The sequence below is a fragment of the Lagenorhynchus albirostris genome, chromosome 2, assembly GCF_949774975.1.
Source record: "Lagenorhynchus albirostris chromosome 2, mLagAlb1.1, whole genome shotgun sequence".
In the NCBI taxonomy this organism is placed as follows: Eukaryota; Metazoa; Chordata; class Mammalia; order Artiodactyla; family Delphinidae; genus Lagenorhynchus; species Lagenorhynchus albirostris.
Genome location: NC_083096.1, coordinates 119265813 through 119291241, shown reverse-complemented (window position 1 = coordinate 119291241; position 25429 = coordinate 119265813). Strand labels below are relative to the sequence as shown.

General features: G+C 43.4%; 1 protein-coding gene across 2 annotated transcripts in view; it reads left to right on the top strand.

Moving 5' to 3' along the window:
- ST6GALNAC5 (ST6 N-acetylgalactosaminide alpha-2,6-sialyltransferase 5) overlaps positions 1 to 24980 on the top strand; it is a 170835-nt gene extending 145855 nt beyond the window's left edge. The window contains exons 3-5 of one of the 2 annotated variants that reach the window (XM_060142525.1): positions 5293 to 5702; positions 12828 to 12935; positions 24749 to 24980. In XM_060142525.1, the coding sequence (XP_059998508.1) occupies positions 5293 to 5702; positions 12828 to 12935; positions 24749 to 24980 (750 nt within the window). Of the gene's footprint in view, positions 1 to 5292; positions 5703 to 12827; positions 12936 to 24748 lie in introns of those variants that run through there. The other variant, XM_060142526.1, reaches the window with a different exon arrangement.
- Positions 24981 to 25429: the final 449 nt, after the last annotated feature.

Below are 25429 nucleotides of genomic sequence, written 5' to 3'. Positions count from 1 at the left end.
GGAAGGCACACCATTAATTGAAAAAGCAAACCTTTTCTTTGAGACGGACTTTACTATATCCAGATCACAGATGAGGAAACTGGAGCTCAGAGAATCTAAGCCAATTTGCCCCAAATTATCCACCTAAGGAGTGGAAGAAGCAAGTTCGAAGCCAATGACTCCAAAGGCCATATTTTAAACACTGCTCAGTACTTCCTCCTACCCAAGGAGTTCCTTCATCCTTAGCCAGCCAGTGGATGGAAATCATGGAAAGTGGCTCTGGTGGAGGGAGGAGGACTTCTTGCTGATGGGAGGGCTTTCATTGAACAAGAGGGAGAGGAGCAACTTGGAAGAGTAACACTTTTTCCAGTGAATCGTATTAAATAACCAGAGCGGCTTATACCCAGTGTCAGGGTAAACGGAGGTTGACAGGTAATAAAAGCCCAGTAATTACTGGAAAATATCAGATTGGAAAGTGCAGAGATTCTTGAAACCTGCGAAACCATTTAATATATCTTATGTTTGCTCCAGACCAACAATCAGCTCCCAGAGCAAGACTGGTCTCATTACCAAACTAATGGACATTGTGTTCTGAGGTGGCTTTCTCTCTGCCCAATAAATCAGAATTTTTTAAAGTGAAGCCTGAGATTGCCGTGCTGCAAATGTTTGCAAGGACGTCACTGAGTGTTTTAGGTGTCAAGTTCAATTGGACTTAGCCTGTTCTGTTCTTTTAAGAAAGGCTCAGGAGGCATCAACTGGGTCGCAGAGAGAATGCCTTCTGCTCTTGCTCTTCAGGCTGTGACAGAAATCAGACCTGGATTCCCTGAGTGTGCTTTCTCAAGCAGGAATTGCTTCTGTCGCCGCGGCCCAAGGAGCAAGTTGTGATGAAAGTTGTCATTCTCCCCGTCCCCTGATTGTGGGGTTTTTTTCCCAGGAGTCGGGGGTGGAAAGAGAAGTTTATTCACACCTTCTAAAATATTCTAAATATCCCCAATATTCTAAGACATTCATAAGCCCCCAATGAGTTGCAGCCACTGTCCTAGGAACTGGGATGATGCATTGCGTGTGCCCGTGTGTGTGTGTGTGTGTGTGTGTGTGTGCGCGCCGCGCGCACTTCCTCTAGAAGCCAACCCACCTGCCCCCATAGGCTCCTGTGCACCGCACTCCTGGGACATGGGCTGCTGCTCTGAGCATCAGTGATCTGGAGAAGAGGTAACTGCTCCGTGCCTTGTAGATTTTCCTGAGCATTTTTCACTGCACAACAGCCCTAATGACCTTGGCATCAAGCTCTTACTGGGGATTAATAACCAGCTGGGTTTAATGGCTCTAACTGTGTCCTGGGCCATTTTCCCAGTCAGCCATTAATTGCAAGCAGTGCCCTGGGCTCTGGCCTTTGTGGCTCCCTGGGCTGAGTGGCCCGGAGGCAAATGGTCCAGCCTCCTTCTCTGCAGACAGAGCTTCCTCTGTGCTCTCCCCTGCTTCTCCCCGTGGTATTAGTGCACAGGGCTGCAGGAGAATTGTTGGTTAGGGCATCACATCATGTCTTCTTTGTATATATGGAGGTTTTCTCAGAGGACTGAGAAGCCTGGAGGTTGGCTTTCATTCACTCACTTATCAACCCATCAATCAATTTAGTATTAATTGAGTGCTTACATAAGTCAGGAATCCAGAGAGATTACCAAGGTTGGAGTGACCTAACACGGGTGCCCATGTTTCCTACAAAGGGCGGAACCCCTCACCAAATGAGTCTTTAAGGAAAATGTCCCCAAGAATCAGGGAAGCTGAATACTGTGAGAAAGAAGTAGGAGAGAAGGCGTAGGTAGACAGTGAGTCCACCAGGAGCCACCTCCCCTCTCCTGTCCTCGGTGGAGTTTTATCTCCCTGGCCTGCTGGCAGAGCCCCAAGTTCACCTTCCCATGCTCCGCGGAGTGATTCATCAACCCAGCATCTGAGTGTTTAAGGGAAGAACATGTTCAATACTACATCAGGAATCTTAACTCACCAAGGCATGAGTATTTTCACCCATGTCATTAAGACACTCAGGGTGATAATGGTACTTCGATGTGCAGGAACATGGCTGTCTCAGGGGACTGTAACATCCCAAGAACTTGGGTCCCACAGTTTGTATAGTTCTTCTGCCTCCCAAGATATCCTTAGTCCCTCTGAATGCAGGAAAGAGACTTCGTTTCCGCCTTTGGAAGTGATTCAGCCTTTGGTACATGCTCTTCTCAACTGCAGGAAGTGTGACATTGTTTAGAACAGCTATTGTCACTTTATTGGCACCACTTAAAGAAAGGCGCTTAAGGCATAATTCAGACTTAGATCTTTTTTGCATTGTTTGGTGCATCTGTACAACTCAAAGAGAGGATGCTGCTGCCTGAGGTAATCAATACCTCAGAGCTAAGGCAGGTGGGCAGGACTCATGAGGGAGGGCTTTCTGGGACTGGGTGGACCCCAGCATGTTCTGGTGGCGCCTGGTAATCACAGAGGGTCCGTATGGTACAGTCAGGAACCTTGGCCTTCCCTGAAAGGGTGCTCATCTGGCCTCACATGGGCATAGTGTGTGTGTGTGGGGAGAGAGAGAGAGAGAGAGAGAGAGAGAGAGAGAGAGAGAGAGAGAGAGAGAGAGAGAGAGAGAGAGAGGGAGGGAGGGAGAGAGAGAGAGAGAGAGAATGAGAGAGAGAGAGAGAGAGAGAGGGAGAGAGAGAGAGAGAGAGGGAGAGAGAGAGGGAGAGAGAGAGGGGGGGAGAGAGAGAGAGAGAGAGAGAGAGAGAGAGAGAGAGGCCTTGGAATCTCCAGAGGTGTTACAAGTTTCACCTGTCAAGCAGCCTATGCTCTGAGAATCACAGCAGAATAATTAATTATGGAGAAAGAAATGCTGGGACCCTTCTTTAGAATTTTTTCCCCAGTAGAAATGAGCACAATGTCTTGAAATTATAAATCAAACTGGAAAATTCAGGATAATAGTTCTAGGTGAGTCTGAGGGGAAAAAGCAGGTCCCAATGGCTTTCGGGTCCAGTGGAATGAAATCTTGCAAAGTGACCTTATTAAGCAAACAGACTGAGTTACACTGTACCTCAGGGGTGTGTTAAGTGCTTAATAAGTGTCTGTTAAATGAATGAACGAATGAATATCATCTGGCCACAGGTGTCTAGTTGGCGCTCTCTTTGTTTTACGGGTGAGAAAGTTAAGTACCCAATTTGTGATAAAGTCTGTTTAGACCCTGGGTCTCCTGACCCTTATCATCATTTACTCACATGCTATTTGCAGATGCCCCTGTCATCTTTGTAGGAATGTTTTCACACGAGTAGAGCTTTCCCAGGATACAGGACTTTGGATGCTAAAACCCAAACACCCCCTAACAAACCGGGCTCCTCTTCTACCTCTCAATATTCTCCTTAGTAAAACAGGGGTGATGATGTAATATCTTTCTTATAGGTTTAGTTGAAGAATTAATGCAATTATATAAAAAGCTCAGAACAGTGCCTGGCACAAAGAGAACATCAGAAATATTAACTAAGTTGACCACTCTTTCCTTTGTGCCCCCAGCCCGGCTGTGCTCTAAACAGCCCCCTTTACTAACAGTGCAGCACAGCCCCCCATTGTGTCACGTCATCGCACATCTCTGACCTACTGCCCCCCAGTAAAGTATAAACTTTGAGGGGTTCTGTTTTTCCATTCCATTCGTATTCTTGCTGCCCAGTACATTTGTCACCTAAGAGTAACTGGATGTTGAGATGAGAAATGATGAGGATGTTGAAATGATGAGAATTTGCAGTGGTAGAATCGCCATTTCATAAGCTCATGTGTCGATTAGAAACCCAGAGCGATCAGTACACACTGATGTGGTGCGTACCTACCATGTGCTCCACCCTGCCTGAAAAGCCCCAGAGCAGCCTTCACTTAATGAATGACGCCGTGCCACGTCCTATGGTAAGGACTGGGTTCAACCCCATGCAATTGCTACTTTCGCAGGTCACTGTGTACATTTTAATTCTATCAAAGTGGAATGAGGCATCAATTATCCTCGGCTAAAAATGAGAAAAGTGAGACTTGCAGAGGTTAGTGACTTGCCAAGGTCCCATAGCTAACAGGTAGTGTAGACAAGCCTGGACCATCCTATGTGGGTGTCCTTGGCCACTCTGCAGTGAGGGAAGGCGACCGCCCTCGGTGCTCTCTGTCTGGTTCAGAAGACAGAGCTATGGCTTAGGAAACTCCCAGAGTAAATACAAGACTGTATATATGCAGCACTAAATTGGATCCAGTTTTCTGAGACTGCAGGGAGCCAGTGCGTCCAGTTCAGAGTTAACAGAGAGGAAGGGCAGAGGCTCTGGGGAAAATCTAACAGTGCAACTGTCCTTCAGAACATTCTTGATTATCGTTTTTTTGTGCACTTGCTGGCCTGGGCCTCCGGCCCTAATTACATTATCTTCAAACAGCAAGTGAGAGATATTTCTCATTAAACATGAACAGGGAAATGTTTAACTTGTAAGAACGTAGGTGTTCAGAAAGTACATCACTGGTTCAGGATGTTGAAATGAGCATTGTCATTGGCGTTGTCCCTGGTGGACACCATAGGGCCAGGGCTTCCACAGGACGCGAGTACAGTGGATGAGCTTGAGGCTTTCTCTACATTTTTGAAGATACACTGACTCAATTTCTCTCCCTCTCCCCTTAAAATGGGAGAAACTCTCCTAATTGTCATTTCAAAATTTTGGCTTCTAAGGGGTTACAATTTGCATGTCTTTTCTCACATGATTCTTAGACGATGTCTATTTAGGATAAATATATTTGTACAGCATCCAAGGACACTGATACATGCTTAACTTCCAATAAGGTGAGTTAAGAGCATTAAAACTAGTGTCACAGCAAATTGTAGTATAGTCTTTTCTTCAACTTGGGGGTAACTTTGGATTCAGAAAGACCTGGGTTTGAAAGCATGACTTCATTACTTGCTAGTTATGCATCTTTGGGCAAATTTTTCAACATCTCTGAGCCTAGGGTTATCATTATTTGTAAAATGGCAGTAACAGCAAGCTTGCTGGGTTGATATGACGATTTGATCTATTAATATCAGTAAAGCCCAGAGCCCAGTGGTCAACAGGTCACCGCTGGCTCTCTTACCCTGTTGTCCAGTACTCCCTGTCACCAGTCTGGAAGAGAATGTAGGGGTGGATGAGGTAATAGCAGAAGGGATGTATTCCGGCACAGGAGGGAGAAGAGCGAAGATGGCAGCCCTCGGAGGCAGGGAAGTGACCTGCTGGTGCCAAGCGAGTGTTGCCGCTGATGGGGTCCTTCTCCCTGTTCTTGCAGCCCCTGAAAATGCACTGCAGGGACTGCGCCCTGGTGACGAGCTCGGGGCATCTCTTGCGTAGCCTGCGAGGCCCCCGGATTGACCAGACTGAGTGCGTCATCCGCATGAATGATGCCCCTACGCGCGGCTACGGGCACGACGTGGGCAATCGCACCAGCCTCAGGGTCATCGCGCATTCCAGCCTCCAGCGAATCCTCCGCAACCGCCACGACCTGCTCAACGTCAGCCAGGGCACCGTGTTCATCTTCTGGGGCCCCAGCAGCTACATGCGGCGCGACGGCAAGGGCCAGGTCTACAACAACCTACAGCTCCTGAGCCAGGTGCTGCCCCGGCTGAAGGCCTTCATGATCACGCGCCACAAGATGCTGCAGTTTGATGAGCTCTTCAAGCGCGAGACCGGCAAAGACAGGTACAGAGGCACGGGCAGGGGGTGCGCGGGGTCTAGGGGAGGGTGAGGAAATGTCCTTGCTGGCTGATTCAACAAAAGCAAAGCTTTTTTTTTTTTTTTTTTAATGCTTATGTCAGATAAGCTCATCTCCTTAAGCTTCTTTTTCTTTAATTTAATTTTTAACCATTTTTAAAATTGAAGTATAATTAATTTACAGTGTTGTGTTAGTTTCAGGTGTATAGTTTCAGGTGTTAGTTTCAGGTGTATAGCAAAGTGATTCAGTTATAGAGATATAATTTTTATATATATTATATATACACATACATATATAATATATATATTCTTTTTCAGATTCTTTTCTACTATAGGTTATTACAAGATATTTAATATAGTTCCCTGAGCTCTACACTAGGTCCTTGTTATTTATCTATTTTATATATAGTAGTAGTTAATTCCAAACTCCTAATTTATCTCTTTCCCCTGCTATCCCCTTTGGTAACCATAAGTTTGTTTTCTAAGTCTGTAAGTCTGTTTCTGTTTTATAAATAAGTTCATTCATATTATTTTTTTAGATTCCACATATACGTGATATCATATGGTATTTGTCTTTCTCTGACTTACTTCACTTGATATGATAATCCCTAGTTCCATCCATGTTGCTGCAAATGGCATTCTTTTATTTCTAAAAGCTTTTGCTAAGTGCTTTTTGTTGTGACCACACTGCTCGTACCATCTATAGAGCTCATCGGTAGGGCCCTCCTGGAGACTGGACTGCTGAAGCTGAATTTATAGGGCTAAGTGAAACGAAGCACTGAGACATTTATACAGATAATTCAGGGCCAAATCCCTACTCTGGAGGATGAGGCAACACTGCTCCTGGCTTACACTGGTAGTAAGTGCAAGAGAATAGGTTTATTGCATTTTATTTTACTTGTGTGAACACTAACCAGAAATAAGTGTATAGGGTTATTTTTCTCTTTCAAAGGCAAATATTTATTCAGTCAACATATATTTACTGAGTACCTACTACTTCCCTGCACCTGGTACTGGGGATATACACAGTCAGAAATAAGGCAGATCTAGACCCTGCCCTCCCAGAATATAGTCTTAACAGGGCCAGCAGATATTCACCAAGTAGTGGCCAGTGTGCTAGGTCATGTGAGGGGAAGAAAACGGTGCTACGACCAGTGGGACAGAGAGACCTGCCGTAGTCTAGGACAAGGCTTACCAAACTGCTGATTACAACTCAGTAATGGAACATGAAACGTATGTATTGAGTCACTGCAAGATTGTTTTTAATGTAATGGAAAGAATGGAATAAAACAGACAATATCAGCATTCATCTCCTATAGTAAGTAAGGCAAAGTATTATTTCATGGGATAAAATTTGTTTCGGTTTTATACATAGAAATATACATATACAGGGTCTTCTTTTGAAGTGATAAAATTGCCCTGGAATTAGATAGGGATGATGAGAGCACAATTCTGTGAGTATATTAAAAACAACTAAATTACACACTTTAGAAAACTAAAATGAAATGAAAACCATGTACAATACATGTGAGCATACATGCTCAATCATGAGGCAAAATGTATTTCTGACTATAGGTCAAAATCTTTTGAAAAGCACTGGTCTAGAAGATGAGGGTGTGATGGAAAGACTTTCTCCAAAAGGTGTATTTAAGCTGAGACCTAGGCCAATAAGTATTTATCCAGGTAAAGAAGAACCTGAGAAGGGGAGAGAGAAACATCCTTATGGGTATAAGAGCTCGGAGATGAGAGGACTTCCAGGGGGCTGGAGAAGAGTCCCTGTGGCTGCAACAGGAGTGCTGGCGGGGAGTAGCCAGAGAGGAAGCAGAGATAAAGAGGGGGGAGCTGGCCAAACCTAGGTGAAGAAAAGGACAGCTATAGGCATTGAAAGGAGCCGTGTGCTGCAGTCCAAACACACAGGTCTGGGTTGGAATTCTTTGTCCCTCACTAGTTATATGGCCTTGGACAAGATATCTAACATTTCAGTGACCTCACATGTGACAAGGGCATAGTGACTAGGCCTCGTAGGACCAGTCTAATAATTAAATTTCCTCATTTCCTTAATTCTAAAACACATATGTTTATAATTAATACACATTTAATGATGTAATTTACCCCCTCCCTTACAAAAACTGTTCCTGCATCAATTTCTTATCTTAAAACTAAAGAGATACGATAAGTAAAGAATGTGAAGTACTAAATCCTTTTGGCTGTAGCTTAGGCAGCTCATTATGAAGAACAGAGTTTTAAAGAGAGACCAAAGCCCATCATTCCCAAATTCTTTTCAGGGAAGAGCTTTCTTTTTAAATCCTTAAAACCTTGTGACCATTTGAGGGCTGGTCCAGGCAAAAGTGGGCATGGCATCTGATGGACTGAGGAGAGGTGGACCTGGCCACTGGCACTGTGGCCTCCTTCCCTGGAAGCCCAGGTGATTCCATGGTTAGCCCAGCCAGTAGATCACATGGGGGATCCTGGTCACCATCACATGCTGTCATGAAATCCAGTCACTTACTGTCCTTTAAAAACCACAAATGAGAAAAGAAGAAAAACATACAAATAACAGACTGTTGCTCATTTGAATTAGTTATTTAACCAAGAGAGCGCTTTATAAGAGAAGGAGAATGAGGGAAGTTGTTTACAGTTTCATTTTTTTCTGGTTGGAAAATTCAAAATAAGTAGAAAGACTCTCTTCAATAGAAAACACTTCTCTCTTTTGAGTTTAATGGTTGTTTGCTAAATGTAAGTATTCCTGAAACACTGCTGCAGTGTTAGCTATTTAGGATATTTACACATTGCTCCGGATCTTCTTAAGGGATTAAGTTGAAAACTTGGAGACTAGTCATTACATCCTTACATCTTTAGGAAACAACCTCACGTCAAGACATAACCCACTCACTAAATTCATTAAATTCAGACCAGTGAAAACATTTTGCTCAATAAGCCTGTGTCCTTAGCGAGCCCCGATGGTAAGAGACAAGTAAACTTTCATGGACTGGCTACCAGGCTTCTCATCCATCTACTAGGATCCATGCAGTCCCCACACACGGAATCACACTGATGGATTTGTAGGATGCCGAAGTACACTGTCAACTCTTAGAATCTTTGTGCCTCTTACCTTTAAGAAACTGTCTTAGGGGCTTCCCTGGTGGCTCAGTCGTTGAGAGTCCGGCTGCTGATGCAAGGGACGCGGGTTCATGCCCCGGTCCAGGAAAGTCCCACATACTGCGGAGCAGCTGGGCCCGTGAGCCACGGCTGCTGAGCCTGCGCGTCCGGAGCCTGTGCTCCGCAATGGGAGGGGCCACAGCAGTGAGAGGCTCGCGTACCGCAAAAAAAAAGAAAGAAACTGTCTTAAATAAGCTAATACTGTATTGACTCAATATTCTCATGTGTCCATATTCTTAATCTTCAGTCTACTCCAAGCTAAAGAACAAAGTCAGGAACAGCCCTTCAGAACAAAACTATTTCTATAAACTAAAATACAAAACACTTAGGGTCTAACAGTATTGCCTCTGTGTATGTTTTTCTTGAAACCTAACAAAACAGTGGCATGGATTAAAGATACACAAAGTATGGAATATCTAATTTTGCAATCTCACAATCAGGACATTCATTTCAGGCTAATATTTTGAAGAAATGAGATAATTCAATAAATTTTGATTTATGGAAATTTCACCCTACTTAAAAGTGGAGAAAAAATGTCTCAGGAACAATCTGCAATTAAGAAGCATGACAAATGACATAGATGGCCAAGTGGTATTCTTTGATATTAGAAAGTAACTGCACTTGAAAATAACTTTATAATTGAACGGGGTATTTTAGGAAAATATGATTCAGAACCAATATTATAGTAATTAGATAAAAGAAATATAAATGAAATAACTGCAGGAAGAATATTTCCATAGATATTATAAATGAGATTCTGGTGGAGTAGAAAGTCCTTTAATTGTAATTTAGTGTGTACTATAGCATTATCAGCTTAGTGTGTTACTTCGTCATATAAAAGAATATCTGATAATTTTCCCTAATTAGCACATGACAGCTCTTCATATTCCTTCATTACAGCTGATTCAGTGTAAAAACACTAGATATTCCTTTGTTGGAAAAAGAGTTCAAATCTTTTTAGAAAGCACAAAGCAGTTACATTTCTATAGCCTGTGATCCCAAAAGACTACTATTTCGCAAGTCCGGGGAATTTTAAGTGGCACTTTAAAGAAATGTTCACCTTAGTTTCTTTAGTCCTCCACTTTTTATTCTCCCCATTTTTACCCATTAAATCTTTTTCTGTAGAGTCACATGCCCCTATATTTCAGGCTGTGGCTTGTGATTTCTACTACATCACACAAAAGAAAGCCAAAGTTGTAGGGAAGTTTCTGCCACTGGGAAAAGCCCTCTTAGTGTTTCCTACAACTCAAAAGCATAGGGACATGAGTGTGATTCTTGGATCAGGAATCTGGGGGTATAAGTAAGCTGTCATTCTCCTGGGCTCCACATCATTCCAGTTATTCACTCTCCCAGTTTAAGTCTAGAACAACCTGCCATCTCAAGGTCACAGCCTTGGTGAAGACAAGGTCTAACTTGAGGCAAGGCACTGCCTTCTCTTCCCCTCCCCCATTCAGTCAGCTCTGCTCTGTCCCACCTCCTCCAGTCCCAAAGTTCTTATGAATTTAGAGCCCTGGTGAAAAACAAAGGGGATTGTTAATACCTATGTAGGCTGGAGGCTCCGGAATTTTCTAATTACAGTGAGTCCCCTGCATATGAACACGTTCCGTTCTAAGAGTGTGTTCATAAGTCCAATTTGTTCGTAAGTCCAACAAAGTTAGCCTAGGTACCCAACTAACACAATTGGCTATATAGTGCTGTACTGTAATAGATTTATAATACTTTTCACACAAATAATACATAAAAAAACAAACACAAAAAATAAAAGAAAAGTTTTTAATCTTACAGTACCGTACCTTGAAAAGTACAGTACAACAGCTACATACAGGAGCTGGTATCGAGTGAACAGGCAAGAAGACTTACTGACTGGAGGAGGGAGAGGAGGTGGGAGATGGTAGAGCTGAAGGATCGTCAGCAACAGGAGATGGAGGGCAAGCAGCAATGTCAGTCACACCTGATGTTGATGGTACAAGTTCCAGTCCCTTGCTGGATTCATTTCTATCTACCCTCTTGAAAAAAACAATCCAGTGATGTCTGGGTAGTAGCTCTTTTTTCCTCATCACAGATGACATCCTGGGCTTGTAATAAAGATACTGTACTACTGTACTCTATACTGCACTGTACAGTAAAGTACACAAAAGCACAACCACTTGTAGAGGATGCACGCATGTGACTATGTATGCCAGACACGTGAACTAACTTATGTGATCGGACATGCGAACGCACGTTCACATCTTTGAAAGTTTGCAACTTGAAAGTTCGTATGTAAGGGACTTACTGTACTGCCCTGACTACTGACGATGGCTCCTACACAAGAGCCAGTAGCAGTGTTGGAAGGATATCAGTTGTTTTGTGTGTGCTAAAAAGCACTGGGAGTAATGGTTGAATTATTATTTCATTTGCTCCAACCTAGTAACCAAGAGGCAAGGAAGGGATCTTGATGTATCAACACACCAGACTAGATAACTTTTTATGATGTTCTCTCCTTTAGTCCTCGAAATAGCACAGGAAGATAGAGCTTCCCATGCTTGCTTTCTAGATAAGAAATCAAGGTTCAAAGAACAGCAATAACCTGCCTCAGGTCATTTAGCTGGTGAATAACAGAAACTAGTAAGATACAAATCCATGCTATTTCCATCTTGAGAATATTTTAAATGTACTTCCTGGGATATTACTGGATCTGGATACAATGGAATGGAAAATAAAAATGAGTAAAGGAGTTAAGAACTAGAAAGTTGAAGCCACGAACTCAGGAATGACTAAATTACCCATTCCTGTCAGGTAGGTGACAAAACAAAAGACATCTTAAAATGCCTTTTGTGGTTGTTATTCCTTATGTGAAATGGAAATAATGCAAACTGCTTAACAAAAACTCTTCCTTTTCAAAGAGGGGTGCTACGCAGTGCAAGTAGAAAAGCTTTCCTGCGGCTCTTTCATTCACATCACATACGATGCTATGGCTGGGCAAAGTCAGACAGTCTGACCTTGGGGATAAGGTGTTTGAAACTGCTAATGATGCATGCCACAAGCACTGAAAAAAAAAAGTAAATGCAGCAACCCCCAAAGAATTGAAATTAATATCCACAGCAGCATAGCATGGTGGACCGAGTCATCCTCACAAGTCACATTAGACCTTGATGTTGTGTCTCCACGATTACCCTTAGACTTGGTGTGTGGTTGGGGCTCAATACAGATGTTTGAATGGGCAAATGAATGAATGTTGGAACCCACCGATTTATTCCTTAAATTCTGTCCATTTTTGGTCATTTAATAAAAATTTTCACAGGGCTCGGACTGTTCTGAGGTAAAATAAAGCTAATGCTCAGTTAAACGTAAGCATCCCTGTGTCCCTTTTCCTCTGGTCGTTAGCCCATTCCCAAATGAATGTACTCCTTCTAAGGAAAGACATTCAGTCACGATGTTGGTGTTAATTAGTCTAGTCGAAGGCAAGCTTCTACCCTAAGATCATTTGGTCAATCAGTTGATCAACTGATAGATAAAGACAACTGTGTTTATTCACATTTAGTAAGCTCTTTGTTATCCACCCTGCGTGGAGCAAAAAAGAATACTTATAGCTAGTCAAGTATTCTAGTTAATAAAGAGCCAACACACGAGGATTGTCATCTTACAAGAAATTGAGTGGTAATAATTCGCACTTAAACATTGAAACATTGATCATCATCTTTGACTATGTAGAAGTCCCTTGAGAATCCACCATGATGGAGTACTGACATCATTTATCATATTATCATGGAATATGGTGGTATGAGTAACAGATTTCTATCTGCTAAAGTTCCAGCTTTAGCAGATAGAGAGAGAGTGAGAGAGAGAGTTTACCAAATGGAGAGAGAGAGAGTGTGTGTGTTTACAGTCAGCCTTGTTCCAGAAAAGGTTTAAGATGGAGTGGGTATAATGATTATTTTACCAGCTTGCACACTTAACTCTTGTTCCTTCCAGGAAGATCTCCAACACTTGGCTCAGCACTGGCTGGTTCACAATGACGATTGCCCTGGAGCTCTGTGACAGGATCAATGTTTATGGCATGGTGCCCCCAGACTTCTGCAGGTAGGATTTATTCTGCAAATGTAATTCATCAGCAGTGTTGTGCAGTGTTGATAAATATCTGATTCCAACTATCAACCATGAAACATGTCTTACTGTCTTCTTGAAGCAATTAATTAACATGTCCCAAGTCCTGGTTCTAGAAACAGCAAACGGCATTTAATTATGTGATATAAAATATTGAAAGTTTTTGTTTGTACTGCTGGAGAATTAATCCATCTTGTAGGCTTCATTTATCCGCTGAATATTTATCAACCAAAAGTAATGCAGTAATTGGCATAATATTAACAATGAACAAGCATTAAGAAATATTCATTTTGGGGACTTCCCTGGTGGCGCAGTGGTTAAGAATCTGCCTGCCAATGCAGGGGACACGGGTTCAATCCCTGGTCTGGGAAGATCCCACATGCCGCGGAGAACTAAGCCTGTAAGCCACAACTACTGAGCCTGAGCTCTAGAGCCTGTGAGCCACAACTACTGAAGCCCACGTGCCTAGAGCCCATGCTCCGCAACAAGGGAAGCCACCACGATGAGAAGCCGCACACTGCAATGAAGCCCGTGCACAGCAACAAAGACCCAATGCAGCCCAAAATAAATTCATTAATTCATTAAAAAAATATATTAGTTTTATTCTCATTTGAAAGGAATGTGGTAATTTTTAATGAATTAAAGAGGGCAATTTCTTTGACGGTTAAGGCCTGTTTTCCAAAATTAAAATATTCCTCTTAGTCTCTTTCCCTTTCCACATCAGTAGCCTCGGTTTGTGTTTCTAAGACCAAAAGCACAGGCATAATTATTTTGATGTAATAATAATTTCTATTGCTACCTTAAGTTACCTCCTGGCATGTGCCCAGGTAGAGTTCGGTGTGTACTAACAGACACACTGAGAAATATTCAGGGCCTGATTTGTGGAAGGCCGATTGAAATTCACCTGTAACCTAAAGGAGCGATGCCAATAAAATCAGAAAGTTTCCTAGTTTTCAGGCATGCCTGCTGACCTGCACATGGTCCCAGTCATGATATTTAAATGGTAAGATCTGGGGTGGGAGGGCATTTTAAACTTGTTCATTAAAATTTATACCTGCTTATACCTTCATGTGTTTTAAACCTAACAACTTCTCAAAGTCTGTGAGCCTTTAGGCAAATTCTACCATTTGGAGGTTTGATGCAAGAATGATGAAGCATACTTTATTGTGCCATTATCACTTTGCCACTTTTCTCCCACCCTTTTTAATCCAAAGACCACACAGCAGCAGTACTAGTTTATATGTAAGAGTCAGGTCACAGGGGAGAAGGAAAGGGGTGGACAGAGCAGGCCTTTGAAATCTGCCTGGACTCATGCATCCCCAGGGAAGACATGATGTAGTAAGGAAGTGGGTGGAGTCTGGACGCAGACGGCACAGGTTCAAAGCCCAGCCCTGCCACTTACTAACCTAGTGCGACCTTGAGTAGGTCACTCATTCTCTCTGTGTCTCAGCTTCCTCGTCATTAGAAGTGGATGTGATGATAATAATAGACTCTGCCTCAGAGTATTGGAGGTGGATTAAATAAGTGAATACATGTAAAGTGCTTGGAACAGCACCTAGTACATGGCCAGAATGAGCTTGGACCCTCACCCAGTTCCTCATCACTTAATGCACTGGCCTTGTTTTCCCCTTTAACAACCTCTGTGCAAAAAAGTAGGTAAGATGGTGTAAAAAAGCCAACTGCCTCCTCAAACCAACAGGCTAACAAAGGCAGTGGCAGTGGCCCCTTTGGGCATGCAAAGAGCCATCAAAGCTGATGGTTAGACGGCAGATATAATTATGTAATATTGCCCTTAGGGCACCGGAGAAAAAGAGCATGAATAAATTGAAATGTTAATGACTTAAAGTGTTCAAGGAAATATTGCACTTATTATGGAAAACAAATGAAAGGCAAGTTAACCTGTCATTTCTCTTACTCAGATTTAGTTCATCATGGCTTGGTGCACTTAGGATGGGAACAATTTATACGATGACACTAGCAAGGAAGTCAAGATACCATCCGTGCACCGTATGTTGGCAGCCACTCTGAATTTCTGTTCCTCAGCCACCATCCCAAAGGTTCAACGGTTGTTCTCATAAGAGGATTTTGGCCAGGACTCATCAGAAGGCTCCCTAACCCCAGTGTCCTATCAGAGAGAGTGAAGAAGTGTGCTGGACATCCTCTGGTGCAGAGGGTTAGGCTGGTGACAGCATCCTCTTCAGTCCTGATGCCTGTTTAGGAAGGGTAAGAAAGGAAGGAGCAGTAAAGATTGATCCCCAGGTTCCTTTCATCTTCATGTCCAGGACACATGGGCTGAACCACCAGGCACCCAGTTCCTACCGGTGACCTTGAACCTTGCTGTCCTCATCTGCAAAATGGGCATAAGAAAATAATAATAAAAGCAAACAGGTCATGGTGAGGATTAAATGAGATCATGGCAGTAGAACGTTTGACACAGTGCCCAGCACACAGTTAGTGCTCAGGAAAGATTATTAATAACATTAGTGTTACTAATACTTTAATATTATACATAAAATATATAAAATAATTATTAATATTATCCTAAGCCCTTGAGAATTGCCCTGAAAGGTACCAAGAATTTTGGGAGGGGTTCAAAGAACAGGCCACAGCTCTTGCTTCCTGGAGGCTTACGATAAGCCTTACCCACACAGAAATCTAACAAGCACAGCAAAGCCACTTGGAGTCAAAACGACTCTTGCAAACAGTATCACCACCAGAAAATGAAAAAGCAACTTATAAGTTAATCCAGCTACTAGTCTGATCATTCCCCCTTGGTCTTGATTTTGAAAGAAGCTAAGAACTCTAAGGCCATCAGGGTACACGTGTCATGAGCTGTAGGACTTAGGGAGATAAGATATCACCGGGGCCAAAAGTGGTAGGGAAGCTTTTGTGAGATGACAGACCTCATGCTGGTTGAGTCCACCAGAATATACACACCTCAAGGGCAGAAACTTTTGTGTGTTGGGATCACTGTTGGAGCCATGGTGCACAGGACAGTAGATCAGTACCGTCCTGACCTATAGCAGATGCTTCATACATACTGAGTGAATGAATGGCCCTGTCCTCTCTCTCTCGTGCTGTAGTCAAAGGGTGTTTATATGACCGAAAATGAGCCATATTTCTCAAGGTCAGAAGCTATGTGACCTTGAGAAAGTTATTCAACCTCACTGAGCCTTAGTTACCGTGGGCAGGTTACTTAATGACCGTCTCAGAAGCCGTAGTTTCCACGTCTGCAGATGATGATGACATTAGTACTTACCTCACGGGGTTATATGATAATTCCATGACATAATAGATGAGGAATTCTTGGCACAGTGCTGGTGTACATTAAGTGTGGATAAATTTTCGAGGAGAAAGGGCTCACTCATCTGCAGGTATGCACCCATGAGCACATTTTAAGGAGCTGTCTGGCGAGCACTAATGAACAGTGCTTTGTTGGCAGGGAGGGCCAAGGACACGAAAGGCTCCCACGTGAATTGGGTCCCACTTTCCCTCCAGCTCCTTGCAGGACACCCCACGGGCTGCTCACAGCAGACCCCCCCATTCTGTGGCTTCTTTATGCCCAGTCTCTCACTGGAATGAAGAGTTAGGCACATGGGGCCAGGGTTCAGCAAACGAAAGGAGAGCCAACTGCTCTTTTTGGGTAAATTAACCTTTCCAGACTTTGAGATACAACTAGGACCCTCAAAAGAAGTCATTTACTAAACAAAATCACAGGGACTCTGATTCATTCACCTAACTTGTGTTGGGCACTTAGGGACATAATCAAAGATGAATGAGACAGGGTTCCTGCCTTTGGTCTCCTGAGTGTCACTTGGACACAATTCAGTCATAAGGGACAGAAGGTTCCCAAGGTTCCTGTGGGAGAAATTATTCACGTTCTGCCTGTCGTAGTCTCTGACACGCAGGGCTTTATTGAAACATCCAGCTCTGGCTTTCTCCTGACCTGATCCGGTGGAACAAGGGCAAGGAGCTAAGGTGAAAGAACATTGCCCCCTCCTGCCCCACTTCATCGGCAGCAGATGAACTTCTCTCTGTTTTACCTGTGGGCTCTCATATCACAAAGGGTCCCGTGGCAAATAAGAACATTGACAGCCTTGATGACCTCTGGTCTAAGATACGGTCATACCGCTTTCCAATCTAAATCACACTCTCACACACTTTTAAGGAGAATAGAGTCATCACTGTCTCCTTGCCAAGGAAACCAAGGCACAGGAGGACCAAACGCTGGACTACTTCTGCAGTCATTCCCATCAGCTTAGCGTGGCAGTGACCCAAAGGGAATGTCAGCTGTTATATGCTGGGATATATAGGGAGGTGCAGTAGGGTACTAAATTATATCCTGGGAACAGACAGCTGAGCCATCCATGAGTGCCTGACTTCTAAGACGTGTGAGTGGGTTCACTCCTACAAGCCTGGAGCTGTCATTTTCCATCCGGCTTTCCTGGAGGTCTGGCCTTCTCATCCCTCCCACCCAAAGGGCCAGGCTTACTTCCAGGAATCATTCATTGGCAAGAAGATTTCCAGTAGCCTCTAAACTACTAAGTACATGGACTCCTTAGGGAGACGAATAACCCCACGTTCATATTTAACACCACAAATGGAAAGAGTGAATGTATAAATGGCCATGGCGGCAGATGAAGGACATGTTATTCGAAACCTGGCAGAATCTAACGCTGACCAAAAGTCATGTGACTGGCGTGCAACAGTTTCCTCCTTAATCTGGTGCTGCAATAGACTCCTGACCGCCCTCCCCAACTCTGGTCTTTCTCTTTCCTCTGCAAACACCACTGTGCTGTTGGATAAACCGCAAGTCTGACTCTATCACTTAAACCCCTCCGTAGGTCCCCACAGCTTTTAGAAGAAAGTTCACACTCCCTAGCTTAGCACACAAGCCCTCAGGACCTGACCTCTGCAGCCACCTTAGTCTCATCTCCTCTACTCACAGACTTGTTTTAGCTGTACTGAGGAACTCAAGAAGGAGCTCACCCTGCACACACCTGTCCCTTTGCCCTCATCTCGGAACATCCATCCCCTCCTTCTTAATCTGGCTGATCACTACCGGTTCTTCACCGTAATATTAATGGCTGATAGCTTTTCTGCACATACCACATGCTGGTGCTGTGCTGAGTACGAGTACAGGTGCCATTTCATGGAACCTTTATGATAATCCCAGGAGATAAACATTATTATTATCGCCATTTTACATATGAAGCTTGAGGACATGAAACAACTGGCCAAAGTCGTGGGGCAGGTAAGTGATGGAGCTGGGATTTGAATTCAGGTCTTCAGGGCTCAAGAGCTAACACTCTTAACCCCTCCCTCCACTGCTTTGGAGGTCCTCTTCCTCCAAGCTTTCCTTGCCTTCCTATCTGAGTCAAACCCCACCTGGGCCCCTACTGGGGCCTCTGCCACCTTCCCCTCTGCCTCAGCTAACTGAGTGACATGTCCATCTCCTTCATCAGCCTGTAATCTCCTCAAGGGAAGGGGTCCTATCTCAAGCCACGTTTGTGTCCCTAGCTCTTGCCATTGTGTCTGGCATGTAGTATGTATTCAGTATTGATTAACTCAACGAATAAATAAAAACCTTCCTTTCCTTGACGGTGTTTAGGAGACTGATTCTATATTTATTCCAAGATCAAAAGTGCCAGGTGAGTGAAGAGTATAATTAGCCAGTGGCAAGTACCGATTTCGAGGGTCCAAAGAAGTCACTGGTGGCCACCTGTATCGTTCCCAGCCAAGGCCAGCACTGGGTCCTCAGGCATGAGACATCAGTCTCCATCCTGCCTCTATCACTGGACGCCAGGCTCATCAGTGTTCAGAAAGCCAGAGAAAATTAATGTCGTGTCACACCAGAGACAGCCTCAAAATATATTATTATGGGGACATAGCCCTTTAAATCACGCCGTATCCATATGGGAAGGCAAATCCATTCTCTCTAGATGGACTATAAATTGCAATGGAAAGGCTCTGTTATCATTGCTTTCCAAACTAAGTGATGGTGAGTATTTTTAATCTCATTTTCCATTGTAAATTATTTGTGATAACAATGGGCCAAGCATTTAAATTCTATCTAACAGTCATATTTCTGGTCATACTTAACACATTACCAAGTTTACAACTCTCTGTTACCCATCATTTCTTAAGTATTAATTAGCAGAGTAACGACTCAGAGTAATCACTGTCATGGAACTAAATGAATATCTTATCCATAACGTGAAGGACATCTCAAAGGTATCGTGAATATCAGAGAGCTGATTCTGCCAGAGTTATTAGCTAGTGAACATTAATAAAGCTGCCAGCATTACAGGGCAAGTTCCTACTTGGCACCAGTCTGCCCTGTAGAATCAGACGCTTACAGAGGACGGGTATGGAATGTAATGCGTCCACGTGGTTCACATTTTATGAAGTGAACTTAAAATACATTGTTGTACTTTTTTTTTCATAGATGCTTAACTTTGCCATAATTTCTTCTTCTATCTTTGCTATAATTTGACCAACTTACTGGTCACTGGGTGTCTTCATTACCTTCCTTTGTCCCATGGCTCCAATGCATCTGTTATGAGACGCTATGGCATCACCTGAGGTGCCTGAGTGGTTGGGTGAGGATATGGGGTTCAGGTGACTCACTTGGGCCTTTGACCCATGACGGGTGGGCAGCCGCAGGCTCTCGGTACTTTTTGTGCCCCAGAAGCACAAGTATTATTTCACTGGCTTCCAAGGTGTGTGGCAGTTTCCTTCCAAAAGAGGCTGTAAAAACAAGAAATGGAGGCAACAGAATAAAGGCGGTTCATGGGGCCTCCCGGGCCTGAAGCAGCTGTGTAGGAAGGCCTGTTAGGGGAACATTTCCTCCTGAATGCTCCGTACTGTCCCCAAGACCCCCAGTGCGAGCCAGTTTCTGAACAACCGAGGTACTTGACAGCTACTGATTCAACACTATCCCTCAAACAGTTCCTGACTACCTGCTATATGGTACTGTATACCATGCCAAGAATAAAAGTGTGTTTGGAGAGAGTACCTGAGGCTCTCAAGAGAGGCAAAAGCACCATTCTTTCCTCAGGATCTTTGTAGCCTTCTAGATCGTCCAGCCCAAACTGGGAAATCAGGGTCAATCTAGATCATACCCGGAAATGGAAATATCCACCCTTACCTGTTAATGACACGAGGTTTCTTTCCAATTGCACAGCCTAGCTTTAGAAGATTTAAAATGGCACGTCACCAGCTCCTGCTGCCATTGATAACATATCAGTGGGCAGAACTGTAAATGAGCCTGAGACCTGTGCTTTGCACCCTGACCCGCTGCACAGTGCCCACCAGGCACAGGCACCTCTGTAGGTGGGTGCTTGGGAGAATGCAGCAAGGCCAGAGTTGCTCTCAACCATATGGTGCCAACCCAACGGGAACCCGGGGTGCCATTAGTGCAGACAGCCACCTGGTGGCACAGGAATTTTTCCAAGACACAGAGCCTCACTCTTAAGAGTACAGCTTTGGTTCAGATCTGGGCCCTGAAACTTCTTCAATTTCTCTGGGTATGAGTTTTCTCATTTGTAAAACAGAGGTAATAACAGTACCTCTCTCACTGGGGTGACGTGAGGATTAAATGTTAGTCTATGTGGAGTACTGAGCACTATGTGAGTCAAGTCTAGAATCTTGGATGGCCCATGAGTGAGGCTGTGTGCTTAAACCAGGCACAGGACTCTCACCCTGGGCGCCGGATTCTCACCCTGGGTGCCGGATGCTCACCCATCACACGGAGTAGTGATACTTAACCTTAGACGCCTGATGGAGAATAAAGGAGATAATATAAGCTAAGCACTGAGGCTTAGCAGGTATTTAACTAAATCAGCCTTCTTAAACCTGGCTGCATATTAGAATCTCCTACAGAACTTTATAACATTGTTACCTTTTTAAATTTTTTTGTTTCGAAAAAGTTTTAGACTTACAGAAAATGTTGCAAAAAGTGTACAGAGAGTTCTTGTATACCCTTCACCCAGCTTCCCCTAATGTTACCATTTTGGTCCAATTATCAAAATTATCAAAACTAAGAAATTAACACCAGTACAATACTCTTAAATAAATTTCAAACTTTATCCACATTTCACCCTTTTTCCTACTGATGTCATTTTTCTCCTGCAGAACCCAATCCAGGATCCCTTTGCATTTTCTTATCATGTCTCATTAGCCTCCTCCAGTCTGTGATAGTTCCTCAGTCTTTCCTTATCTTTCATGACTCCAACACATTTGAAGAATTCTGGTCATTGTAGGATGTCCATCACTTTGGATTTGTGTGATAGTTTCTAATTATTAGATTGAGGCTATGCATTACTGAGAAAGATACCACAGAAGCAATAGCATTTCATATCAAGAGGTACATGATGTCAAAATGTCTTATCATTGGCGATGTTAACCTTGGTCACTTGGTGAAGGTGGTGTCTGCCAGGTTTACTCATTGTAAAGTTACAATTTTTCCCTCTATCATTAATAAATACATTGGGGGGACTTTATGCAAATAACCTATTTCTCCTCATGCTTTTCCTCTCTTATATTCCATTCATCTGTGCGTCTTGCCTGCAACAATTACTGCATTGTTTTAATGGTGATTTTCTATTCCCTCATTCTTTCTAGATTATTAATTGGAATTATTCTGTATTTCATTTATTTATTTATTCAGTAATTTATTGAAATCATCATGGACTCATGGATATTTATTCAGTTTTATTTTGTGGGACTCATAATCCAATACTGCCATTATTTATTTTGATACTCAAACCTAAGGCACTTTTTAAAATACCTATGCCTGGGACCCTCTCCAAATCAATTAAACCAGACTCTATAGAGGTGGAACATAAGCCATGGTATTTCTTTAATACCTGTACAGTACATGGTAGTTCTTTCATTCTCCCTACCTGCTTTCTCTATAGAGAAAAAACAATCCTTCTTCACATTATTCTGCAGGATTTGTTCCCCCACTGGCCCCTGGAGGGCTGATGAGAGGCTGCTGCCACTTAGGGAACTGGCTCTGTGATTATCATACCCGCACAGCCCTCACCCCTGCACCTTCACTCCCTGAGCATCCCCTGACCCCAGACAGCAACCTGAGCTCCAGAATCCTCTCTTTTACAGCAGTAGCCTCCTGATGTGGAAAGTCTGCTGATTTTTATTGCTGTTTTCATTTGGATCAGGTGGAGGGGAAACAAACTATGGCAGCCTTTAGAAAGTCAGGCTTGGGAAAAAAGGCTTAAGGAATTATAAGCTTGAACTTTCTGAAGCAAGGGCTTTCTGAACGGCACAGTGGATGACACCTGATGGCAGGCTGACAACCTACAGCAGAGCTGTCCCTGCAGTTGCTTCAGCTCTGCCTTCTAAGTCCCATCAAGCCCTTTTCTGCCATTTGGAAAAAGTTTTAAAGCATGGAGACAACCCTCAGTTATTTGGACACCTTTGAAACCATCAGAACCAAATATGTAAATTTAATTCTCCCTTTAGGAGAGCAGTGTGGAGCCAGATACATTTTCATTCAAGGAGATGGTCTTCCTGAATAAGGAAATTGATCCTATAGCATCCTTTATCTGGTTTCCAATTTCCCTCTATGCCTAGGTATCAAATCAATCTCATGATATTTTTAGAAACCTGATTGCCTCTTTAGTCAGATTGATGCCAATAATATGTCCAAAACTTAGATGAATCAGATTTAAAACCTGATCCGTACTGGAATAAAAGCTTAACCCCAAGTTTACCATGGCAACACGAATTTAGCACGGTTCCCCAAATTAAGCCATATGAATCTGGGGAGACTTGTCTCACAAATTTCTATTTCTCTTTTTTTAATTTTGTTTCTTCATAGTGGTCCGTTCCAACTTGAATTTTTCCTACCATGCACTTTCTATATTGAAAACACCTTCTATTAAAATTTTAAGGGGTTTCAATTTCTAGGGTAAGTAAATAAGCAAACTCTATAATAACTGGACAGGACAGGAGCTGATGTCTCACTATAGAACACAGAGATACTTCTGAGACAGGCATAATAGAGATGCAAACTATTAACTCAGCGCAGCATCCAACCCAGGATGAGGAATGTTTAAATGCTGCATGACAAAAGTAAATCTCTCTTCCTGGAAGAACTTTAACCTCAGAGGAGAGGAAGCTCAAAGGTTTATTGTCTTCAGAGCCATGAACTCGACACCCCTCTTGATAAAAGACTTCGATCCCTGACCCCAGAAAACTTGCTACTCTAAAAGCCATTTGTGTATTGATCTCCTCTGAAGAAAACGAATAGGTATCTAGCAGGATGAGCATCTCTGGGAAACCAAGTTACTGTACTTAGAGTAAAGCTGAGTGCTGGGAGGGAGACCCCAGGGCATCAAACCCTGTAAGGTGGTTTGCAGGAAGCTGGGACACTTTTTAAGAGAAGCGCTAAGAAGAGACCAAGAAGAGCTTAGTCTTGCAACAAGGCCGCTTGATGAGTGTAGATCAAGGTAGGAAGGTTTATCTGCTGGGATATCTTGACTGCTCTTATCATTTAGACTTCAAGACAGAAGAGGTGGGGTGGAATGGAACCCAGTCTGAGACCAGACCTCTTTGGGGGTGAGATATTTTAGTAACCCTACATCAGGGTGCTCACCACCACCACATGTTAATCCTGTTCACATTACCTTGAACAAATGAGCCAGTGTTTCTCCTATGAGGCAGAGACAGGGATATAGAGACAGAAAAATGTGGGGACTCTCGGGCTACACAGCGGGGGTTGAAGATTTGGACTTTCTCAACGTAGAAACTCTAGGTTTAAGTACATTGTCCGTCTAAAACAGCAAGAGAGAAATGGTGGCGTCGTGCCTGCTGAGTTTCTCCCGTGCGATCAAACTTGCATCATCCACTTTCCATACCTGGAGGAAGAATTGTCTTTAGAGGCCCGCCGTTTAGCTGCTAACTCCATATAAATTCCTTTCAACAACAGAACTTCAAAAAATAGTTATTGAGCGCCTGCTAAGAACAAGACAAAGGCCTGCTCTCGTGAACAGACAATAAGCAAGTAAACAACGACAGCAGTTTCAGAGAATGATTAATGCCACAAGGGAAATAAATGCAAGTGAGATAGAGAGAAGGGGCAGGCATCAGGTAAGCCCTCTCCGAGGAGGATACATTTGCATTGATCCCCAGCAGTGAGAAGGAGTGAGCTGATGAGAGAACGTTCCAGCCGGGTGACTGCCCTCAATAGCCAAGGCCTCAGGCGAGGGACCAGCTTGGTCGAGATGACTACCGGAGAGGCCAGTAAGGCGGGAGCATAGCAGACAAGGTCAAGTGGATTAGGAGAAGGCTCTGGAGAGGAGCCAGATCACGGAACACCCTGTAGGCCACGCTCTTAGTGGAAGTGGAAGCCCCTGGAGGGTTTGGAGTGGGGCGGGGCTGGGGAAGGAGGATGATGTGTTTTTGTTTTGTAAATATCTTCATAGCTGTTTGTGCTAAACAGACTGTGTGGGGCAAGAGTGGAAATCATAACTATAGCTGGCTCTTAGGACTACGTAGTTTCCAAATCCCCAAAGCCTGAGCATCCTACAGGCTCACGTTCAATCTTGCTGTTTGATTATCATGGTCGCTGAGTTTATTTCATAGCCTCAGATCCTCTTCATGTGCATATTGCTTAAACATCAGCAAAACCGTTTGTTGAATTCATTTAACTTGAAAGTATGGTTTGTGTTTATCGGCTTATTAAAGATAACATCTTACCTAAATCTGTGAAAGGAATTTTTTTTTTTTTGGCTTTAATCAGTTATCTCGTTTTCCTCCTACAGGGATCCCGATCACCCTTCAGTACCTTATCACTATTACGAACCTCTTGGACCTGATGAATGTACGATGTACCTCTCCCACGAGCGAGGACGGAAGGGCAGTCATCACCGCTTTATCACAGAGAAAAGAGTCTTTAAGAACTGGGCACAGACATTCAATATTCACTTTTTTCAACCAGACTGGAAACCAGAATCACTTGCTATAAGTCATCCTGAGAATAAACCTGTGTTCTGAGGAATGTGTGTGGCCAGGTGGATATCCCAAGAACCCACTGTATCAGACATCAGGCCACTGAACTTCTTGAAACACCAGACCTGAAAGAGGAACAGAATGGGTCGCCGGGGTAGCTTCAGTTCTCAAGAAGTACCATGTACAGGTGCCTCCGAGGCGTGACTACACAGCAGTGCAGTTGGTCTGTAAGGGAAAATTCCAGAATGAATACATCCTAATGAGTGTCGTCCCTTTCAAAAGGGGTTACCGTAGGGGCTGACCTCTCATTTAAATGATGTTGCCACGGCTAAAAACATTTTGGATCTCTTTAAGTATTGCCTTCGAAACTGAGACATTAGGAACTCAACATTAGTTGTATTCCTTTGTAGAAATACCACGTCAAAAGTCATTTTTCTATCAAATTGTATCCTAACCTGAACCTTTGCCGTTTGTTGGACTCTGTATGTGTGATT